This window comes from Lipophrys pholis (assembly GCF_963383615.2).
Source record: "Lipophrys pholis genome assembly, chromosome: 8".
Taxonomy (NCBI): Eukaryota; Metazoa; Chordata; class Actinopteri; order Blenniiformes; family Blenniidae; genus Lipophrys; species Lipophrys pholis.
Genome location: NC_137630.1, coordinates 462,066 through 472,065, shown reverse-complemented (window position 1 = coordinate 472,065; position 10,000 = coordinate 462,066). Strand labels below are relative to the sequence as shown.

General features: G+C 50.4%; 1 protein-coding gene across 1 annotated transcript in view; it reads right to left on the bottom strand.

Annotated features, from left to right (window-relative positions):
* pdyn (prodynorphin) overlaps positions 1-5,274 on the bottom strand; it is a gene marked incomplete at both ends in the record, with an annotated part of 7,864 nt that extends 2,590 nt beyond the window's left edge. The window contains one exon of the mRNA XM_080470565.1: positions 5,152-5,274. Within this exon, the coding sequence (XP_080326691.1) occupies positions 5,152-5,274 (123 nt within the window). The remainder of the gene's footprint in view (positions 1-5,151) is intronic.
* Between the last annotated feature and the right edge of the window lie 4,726 nt (positions 5,275-10,000).

The window sequence follows — 10,000 nt, the reverse complement described above, 5'->3', positions numbered from 1 at the left end:
AAGAACGTGAAGACAAGAACGCGAAGAGAAGAACACAAAGACAAGAACACAAACACAAGAACGTGAAGACAAGAACACAAAGACAAGAACGTGAAGACAAGAACGCGAAGAGAAGAACACAAAGACAAGAACACGAAGACTAGAACGTGAAGACAAGAACATGAAGATAAGATTGTGAAGACTAGAACGTGAAGACAAGAACACGAAGACAACAACGTGAAGACAAGAACACGACAAGAACACGAAGACAAGAACACGAAGACAAGAACACGAAGACAAGAACTTGAAGACAAGAACGTGAAGACAAGAACGCGAAGACAAGAACACGAAGACAAGAACTTGAAGACAAGAACACAAACACAAGAACGTGAAGACAAGAACGCGAAGAGAAGAACACAAAGACAAGAACACGAAGACTAGAACGTGAAGACAAGAACACGAAGACAAGAACGCGAACACAAGAACGTAAAGACAAGAACTCGAAGACAACATGAAGACGAGAAGACGACAAGAACACAAAGACAAGAACACAAACACAAGAACGTGAAGACAACAACGTGAAGACGAGAACACGACAAGAACACAAAGACAAGAATGTGAAGACAAGAACGCGAACACAAGAACGTAAAGACAAGAACGTGAAGACGAGAACACAAAGACAAGAACGCGAAGAGAAGAACACAAAGACAAGAACACGAGGACAAGAACGTGAAGACAAGAACGTGAAGACAAGAACGCGAAGACAACAACGTGAAGACAAGAACACAAACACAAGAACTTGAAGACAAGAACGCGAAGACAACAACGTGAAGACGAGAACACGACAAGAACACAAAGACAAGAACGCGAAGACAAGAACACAAAGACAAGAACGTGAAGACAAGAATGCGAACACAAGAACGTGAAGACAAGAACGCGAAGACAACAACGTGAAGAGAAGACGACAAGAACGCGAAGACAAGAACACAAAGACAAGAACACGAGGACAAGAACGTGAAGACAAGAACATGAAGACAAGAACGTGAAGACAAGAACCCGAAGACAACAACGTGAAGACAAGAACACGACAAGAACACGAAGACAAGAACTTGAAGACAAGAACACGAAGACAAGAACACAAACACAAGAACGAGAAGAGAAGAACACAAAGACAAGAACGTGAAGACAAGAACGCGAAGAGAAGAACACAGATAAGAACACGAAGACTAGAACGTGAAGACAAGAACATGAAGATAAGATTGTGAAGACTAGAACGTGAAGACAAGAACACGAAGACAACAACGTGAAGACAAGAACACGACAAGAACTTGAAGACAAGAACACCAAGACAAGAACTTGAAGACAAGAACACCAAGACAAGAACGCGAAGACAAGAACACCAAGACAAGAACTTGAAGACAAGAACGTGAAGACAAGAACGTGAAGACAAGAACGTGAAGACAAGAACACGACAAGAACACGAAGACAAGAACTTGAAGACAAGAACACAAACACAAACACAAGAACGTGAAGACAAGAACGCGAAGAGAAGAACACAAAGACAAGAACACGAAGACTAGAACGTGAAGACAAGAACACGAAGATAAGATTGTGAAGACTAGAACGTGAAGACAAGAACACGAAGACAACAACGTGAAGACAAGAACACGACAAGAACACGAAGACAACAACGTGAAGACAAGAAGACGACAAGAACACGAAGACAAGAACACGAAGACAAGAACACGAAGACAAGAACACGAAGACAAGAACTTGAAGACAAGAACACCAAGACAAGAACACAAAGACAAGAATGCGAAGACAAGGACAGAAGACAAGAACACAAAGACCACAACGCGAAGAGAAGAACGCGAAGACAAGAACGTGAAGACAAGAGCACAAAGAGAAGAAGACAAAGAGAAGGACACAAAGAGAAGGACACACCTTCACACGGTCCATTCTCACGTTCAGCACTAAGCTTTTCACGTCACACACACGCACACGCACACACATACACAAACGCACGCACGCACGCACGCACGCACGCACGCACGCACGCACGCACGCACGCACGCACGCACGCACGCACGCACGCACACACACACACACACACACACACACACACACACACACACACACACCTCAATGAGGAGTAATGGATTACTTCATGGTACATTCACACACCAGTGGCACTCAGTCCACCCTCTGGGAACAGTTTTGTGTTAAATGTCTTGCTCAAAAACCCAGGTGATGATGGGAATCAAACCTGCAGCCGTCCGACTGGGTGCCGACGGCTCTACCAGCCGACGGGGTGAGGTGAGGTAAGGTAAGGTAAGAGATCCTTTATTTATCTCACATGTGGAGAAATGTGCAGTGGTACAACAGGATAGTACAGAGAAAGAAGTACACATAGCAGGAACTAAAAAAAAGATAAAAATACAATATGATAAGAATATGCACACGGTGCCTATAAGTGTGGACATGTACAGAATATGGGGGTGGATGTATTTTACATAGTAAATAGGTTCTTTATAGATTATTATAGTTATAGCACCACTTCTTGCCCAGTTGGAGTGGAGTGATATTGTCCGGTGGTGGTGTGCAGTGGTCTACTGGGAGCAGGCTTGGTTGAAGAGTCTGACTGCAGCAGGGAGGAAGGACCGGCGGAGTCTCTCCTTCAGACACCGCGGGTGGAGAAGCCTGTCACTGACGGAGCTGCCCAGTGATGTGACGGTACCATGTAGGGGGTGGGAGACGGTCTCCATCAGGGATGAAAGCTTCTTCAACATCCTCCTGTCTCCCACCACCTCCACAGGGTCCAGGGGGCAGCCCAGGACAGAGCTGGCCTTCCTCACCAGTTGGTTCAGTTGGTTCCTGTCTGCAGCCGTAGAGCTGCTGCTGCTGCTCCAGCAGACCACTCTATAGAAGATGGCTGATGCCACCACTGAGTCATAAAAGGTCATCAGGAGCGCCCCCTGCAGTCCAAAGGACCTGAGTCTCCGCAGCAGATGGAGTCTGCTCTGGCCCTTCTTGTAGAGAGCTTGGGTGGTGTTGGACCAGTCCAGTTTATTGTTCAGGTGAACACCCAGGTACTTAGAAGAGTCCACTATCTCAATGTCCTTTCCCTGAATGTTCACCGGTGGGGGGGGGGGGGGGGGGTCTCCGCCTGCGGAGGTCCACCACCAGCTCTTTGGTTTTACCCGCATTGATCAGGAGGTGGTTCCGCTGGCACCAGTCCACAAAGTCCAGGTTGAGTTCTCTGTACTCCGCCTCGTCGTCGTTGGTGATGAGGCCGACGATGGCGGAGTCATCAGAGAACTTCTGCAGGTGACAGGTGGATGTGTTGTGGGAGGAGTCTGCAGTGTAGAGGGTGAAGAGGAAGGGAGCCAGGACCGTCCCCTGTGGAGCCCCCGTACTGCAGATGACCAGGTCAGACACACAGTCCTGTGTCCTCACAAACTGTGGCCGGTTGGTCAGGTAGTCCAGGAGCCAGGATGTGAGGTGCGGGTCGACTCCAGTGTGCTGCAGCTTGTCCTCCAGAAGCGTGGGCTGGATGGTGTTGAAAGCACTGGAGGAATCCTAGAACATGATCCTCACAGTGCTCCCAGCCCTCTCCAGGTGAGAGAGAGATCTCTCCATGAGGTAGAAGACGGCGTCCTCCACCCCGATGCCTGGCTGGTAGGCCAACTGCAGCTGGTCCATCGATGAGCTCACCAGGGGGCGCAGATGGAGAAGGACCAACCTCTCCAAGGTCTTCATCAGGTGTGATGTCAGCGCCACCGGCCTAGAAAGTGGTTGAAGTCCTTGGGGCGGGAGATCTTCGGCACCGGTACCACACAGGTCGTCTTCCAGAGCTGTGGTACTCTCCCCAGTTGAAGGCTCAGGTTGAACATGTGCCCCATGACCCCACTGAGCTGGTCTGCACAGGTTCTGAGGAGTCTGGAGCTGATGCCATCCGGACCGGTTCCTGACCTTTAGCCTCCTCAGCTCTCTGTTCACCTGGGCTGTTGTGAAGGACAGGCTGGAGCGGGGGGGCTGTGGGGGGGTAGTTGTGGGAGTGAGGGTGTGGCTGACACTGAGGGGAGCAGAGAGCGGTGTGCAGGGGGGTGGGATGGGGGTAGGGACAGCTGGTGGTGGTGATTGCAGCGGGATGGAATGGGTCGGGGGAGGGGTGGATGTCTGTTCAAATCTGTTGAAGAAAATGTTCAGATCATTCACCCCCTCCTGGTCCAGAACCAGGAGTTGGAGTCCTTGTGACCCGAGATCGCTTTCAGGTCCTTCCAGACTCCGCTGACATTCCGCTGCTGCAGCTGTTCCTCCATCTTCCTCCTGTAGCTGCTTTTCCCCTCCCTGATCTTCCTCCTCAGCTCTCTCTGCACAGTCCTCATCTCCTCCCTGTCTTTTGTTTCAAAGGCCGTCCTTTTGTCCCTGAGGACGGCCCTTATCTCAGGAGTGATCCACGGTTTGCTGTTGGTCTTGGTGGGTACCGTGTAATCCACACAGAAGTTTATGTAGTCTGTGATGCAGTTTGTGAGGCTGTCCATGTCCTCCCCGTGGTCCTCATAGAACACTTCCCATGCAGTTGTCTCAAAACAGTCTTTGAGAGCCTCTTCTGCCTCATCGGACCAGATTTTAATGGTGCGGGTCACAGCTGGTTGTCTGTACCAGAGGTTTGTACACAGGCAGGAGGTGCGGGGGGGGGGGGGGGGGGGGGGTGCCGCCGCCCCCTGGTGTTGGGTTAGGGTTAGTCTATTGTCTCTGGTGCAGCAGGGGACATATTGTTTGAAGGTGGGCAGGGTGGAGGAGATGGAGGCATGATTAAAGTCCCCGGTGATGGAGGACAGCTGTGGGTGGTGTGTCTGCAGCCTGTTGGTGAGCGAGTGCAGGACGTCACACGCTGCGTGGGCGTTAGCAGAGCGGGAACGTACGCAGTTATCGTGATAATGTGCGAGAATTCCCGCGGCAGGTAATACGGCCTCATGCTAACGGCTAACAGTTCAATGGTTTGAAGTAAGGTTTGATTACTAAGTATCATGACACACACACACACACACACACACACACACACACACACACACACACACACACACACACACACACACACACACACACACACACACACACACACACACACCTGAACAGGTGAAACAGGAAGTGGTTCTCTGCTCTCACCATGCGGCTCAATGTGACGTCTGGACGGACGATGACCTGCAAACATTCCTGACAACTTGAAGAACAATCAGTAGAGATGGAGGACGGCAGAGTCAGCATCAGGACCAGGACACACCACTCCATCCTTCTCCTGAGAGAGAGGGGGGGAGAGAGGGAGGGGGGGGGGGGGAGGGAGAGAGAGAGAATGAGAGAGAGAGGGAGGGAGAGAGAGAGAGAGGGAGGGAGAGAGAGAATGAGAGGGAGAGAGAGAGAGAGGGAGGGAGAGAGAGAATGAGAGGGAGGGAGAGAGAGAGAGGGAGGGAGGGAGAGAGAGAAAGAGAATGAGAGAGAGTTGGAGAAAGAGAGAATTAGAGAGAGGGGGAGGGAGGGAGAGGAGGGAGAGAGGAGAGAGAGAGAGGGAGAGAGAGAATTAGAGAGAGGGGGAGGGAGGGAGAGAGAGAGGGGGAGAGAATGAGAGAGGGGGAGGGAGGGAGGGGGGAGAGAGAGCGAGAGATAGAGAAGGAGAGAATGAGAGGGAGAGCGAGAGATAGAGAGAAGGAGAGAGGGAAAGGGGGGAGAGAGAGAGAGAATGAGAGAGGGGGGAGGGAGGGAGGGAGAGGGGGATAGAGGGGGGAGGGAGAGAGATAGAGAGTTGGAGAAAGAGAGATATATAGAGAGAGTGGGAGGGAGAGAATGAGAGAGGGGGATGGAGGGAAAGGGGGGGAGAGCGAGAGAATGAGAGAGGGGGGAGGGAGGGAGGGAGAGGGGGATAGAGGGGGGAGGGAGAGAGATAGAGAGTTGGAGAAAGAGAGATATATAGAGAGAGTGGGAGGGAGAGAATGAGAGAGGGGGATGGAGGGAAAGGGGGGGAGAGCGAGAGAATGAGAGAGGGGGGAGAGAGAGAGAGAATGAGAGAGAGAGAGGGAAAGGGGGGGAGAGAGAGAGTGAGAGAGAATGAGAGAGGGGGAGGGAGGGAGGTGGGGAGAGAGAGGGGGGAGGGAGATAGAGAGAATGAGAGGGAGATAGAGAGAGAGTTAGAGATAGAGAGAGAGAGGGGGGGAGGGAGGGGGGAGAGGGAGATAGAGAGAGAGAGGGGAGGGGAGGGAAAGGGGAGAGAGAGAGAGAGAGAGGGATTTAAAAACACTTATTTCCAGCAGTGTGTCAGACTCTAACTTTTCTTTATTAAAATCACGTTAAAAAATGTGCAAAATGTAATTCTTTGTTTTTCCTACAGCCCAGAATGTTCTTCAAACAGCAGACCTCTTTCATAGCATTCACATCATCCCTCCATCCATCCATCCCTCCATCCATCCATCCCTCCATCTCCTCCCTCTTATCCGGGTGGTGGTGGTGTCAGTCTGAGCACCGTCACCCAGATCACATTGCACCATTAAGAACCTTCCTGCAGGTGGTGAGCCCACAGGAAGGTGGAGAGCCCACAGGAAGGTGGAGAGCCCACAGGAAGGTGGAGAGCCCACAGGAAGGTGGAGAGCCCTCAGGAAGGTGGAGAGCTCACAGGAAGGTGGAGAGCTCACAGGAAGGTGGAGAGTCCACAGGAAGGTGGAGAGCCCACAGGCAGGTGGAGAGCCCACAGGAAGGTGGAGAGCCTACAGGAAGGTGGAGAGCTCACAGGAAGGTGGCGCCCGGCGTGGGACATGAACCCTCTACCTTGAGTCTCTGCTCTACCAGCTGAGCTGGCCGGGGGACATTCCCATCATTGTTTTGGTTAAAAGAGCGCTCTGCAGCACAACAGTTCCAGAGCCACCAGTTCTTCAATGATCCCTTTCCCTCACATTATCAAGTTGAGGGAACGACTCATTATATCGTTATACAGCAACCTTCTGATTTGGAGGCGACCGCTCGACCAACCGAGCCATGTCGCCCCATATTCTGAGCCAGGAGGAGGCGCTGGTGAGCCGATGCCACAGCTGGGATGCTTCGAGAAAGAACTGGGAGACCGCCATGCCGGCCTGCCGCCATGCCGCCTGCCGCCATGTCGCCATGCCGCCATGCCGCCTGCCGCCATGCCGCCTGCCGCCATGCCGCCATGCAGGCCTGCCGCCATGCAGGCCTGTCGCCATGCCGCCATGCAGGCCTGTCGCCATGCAGGCCTGTCGCCATGCCGCCATGCCGCCTGCCGCCAGCCGCCATGCCGCCAGTCCCAGTAAAATCCCTGATTATTTTACTTTAAAGGTCTATTTCTTCTTGCCTCCTGATAAAAACTATGAGATCGTCTGCATAAGCAGATAAAATCACACCTTCACTAAAACCCGGTAAAAACAGACCCCCTAAACTAGAAGGTATCTTATTGAGCACACTCTCAATGTCCCTGTACAGAACCTGGATCTGGGCTATGAAACCAGAACCCGAAGCTTTCCATGACCCTCCAAAGGACGTCGTGTTCAACGCGGTCAAAAGCCTTTTCTTGGTCTACTGAAATTAGACCAGCATCTATGTCCAAAGAACTAGAGACTTCCAAAATATCACGAATCAGGTGGACGTTATCCACCATGGACCTGCCAGGGACACAGTAGGTCTGGTCCCGGTGGAGGACCTGCTCCATAACCCTCCCCAGCCTGGAGGCCAGTACGTTGGACCAGGGACACAGTAGGTCTGGTCCAGGTGGAGGACCTGCTCCATAACCCTCCCCAGCCTGGAGGCCAGTACTTTGGACCAGGGACACAGTAGGTCTGGTCCCGGTGGAGGACCTGCTCCATAACCCTCCCCAGCCTGGAGGCCAGTACTTTGGACAGGAGTTTGTAGTCCACACAGAGCACCAGGGCGCCAGTTTTTGATGTCCTGCAGGTTCCCTTTCTTGGGGAGCAGAGTGAGGACTGTCCTCCTGCAGGACACTGGCATGGAACCAAGAGACCCAAGGCCACTGGAAGTCATTTTGTGGGTTTTATTTTTGAATAAAAACCCTCCAAGCCTATCGGCCTATTTAAAGTCCAGTTTAAAACTAAATAAATAGATTCAGGTTCACTACTTTATTGTCATGTACACTTCAGTGCACAGAGCCAGGGCCTGGAACGCACCATCACTTTCTCAGATGCACCATCACTTCTCAGATGCACCATCACTTCTCAGATGCACCATCACTTCTCAGATGCACCATCGACGTTTATGTCACGCGACTCAATTCGCTCCAAAATCCTTTCAATGCCAACCACAAGGAAGTAATCGGAGTATTTAAGCACCGAGGGTCACATTATCAACTTTCTTGTTCTTGTGTTTATTTTATGCATTTCAGTTGTCAGTTTGCATTTCTGGAATCCTTTTACTTTTTTATACTATAATTTGGTGTGTTTGTAGTTCTTTAGTGTGTTTTTGAGTAATTTTCTGTATTTTTATTGTTCCTTTGTGCAATTTTAAGTAATTTTGTACTTTTAATAAATGAATAAATGAGTGTATTTGTGTAGTTTTTTTATATTTCTCCATCATTTTATGAAAAGTAATTGAGAACAAGCTGGAACACTGGTGAAGAAACACAAGAAGTCTGTGAGTGTGCCGAAGTGTGTCCATCACTAATCTAGTAGAGCATCGCACCGAAATAAATAACAGTAAAGAAAATCCCACTTTCATTTACTGAGGAGAAACAACATTGTGGTTTCACACTGAAACTGAGCTGAAGGATTTTAAGTTGAACTAGTCGACACTATGATTTAGTGGTGCTCTGGGGACCGCTGCCAGTTTTGCTCTCGCTGTGTTCCATAAAATATAAAGCACATAAACCAAGAGCCATGAAAAACAGCTTCACTCATACGAATCCACCGACATGATGAAAATGTATTTTTTGTCAAATGAAGAGGCAACAAGTAAAGGCTGCAGGGACGTGGTGACAGTCCTGGGAATACCAGGGACGTGGTGACAGTCCTGGGAATACCAGGGACGTGGTGACAGTCCTGGGAATACCAGGGACATGGTGACAGTCCTGGGAATACCAGGGACGTGGTGACAGTCCTGGGAATACCAGGGACGTGGTGACAGTCCTGGGAATACCAGGGACATGGTGACAGTCCTGGGAATACCAGGGACGTGGTGACAGTCCTGGGAATACCAGGGACATGGTGACAGTCCTGGGAATACCAGGGACGTGGAAAAGCTCTCCGCTCTCTTCCTCACCCTGCTTGGTTCCGAGATCTCCTGCCCCGGGTCTGAGAGCAGTGGACCACTTTCCCCTGACCGTTCTTTTTTTCCAGGCTGAAGAAGAAGCTAGAGGGAGCGTCCGTCCCAGAGATGGTTTGGTACCGGGACCGGACCAATGCGTCCTGCACTTTAACATTCAGCAGGTCGTCTGAAGACATTTCTTTTCTTTTGAGGCTTTCAATATAACCTCGATCTCCTGTGGACTCATTAAGTGTTCCAGTTCCACTATCTGGGTCTCTAGATGCTTCATAGACCTGGTGATGTCACCTGGGACATTTAGGGTGTCCTGCTGACACAGGAGTTTGACCTGAGTCTTACCGTGTCCCACCACTGCCTCAGACTGCTAAAATCCCCTTCCTCTCTAAAAACCTCCAAACAAACATTAAAGCCTCTAAAACTTCTATCAAAGGTTAAAACTGAATTAAAATGCCAGTAGGCGCTTTTAGGTAAAACCTTCCTGATAAAAATACTATTTAAAAGTAAACAATGATCAGTAAAACCAATAGGTAAAATATCAGACTTCTTAAAGACATTAAAATGATGTTTAAAACTATAAATACGATCTAACCTGGCTGAGAAGACCCTGCTCTCTCTAAAGTGGGACCAGGTGTGCTGTGGACAGTCAGGATGCGTCCTTCTCCAGACGTCCACTATGTCCTGAGAGTGGACCAGCTGCCTTAAGGTTGGACCATCCTTCTCCAGACGTCCACTATGTCCTGAGAGT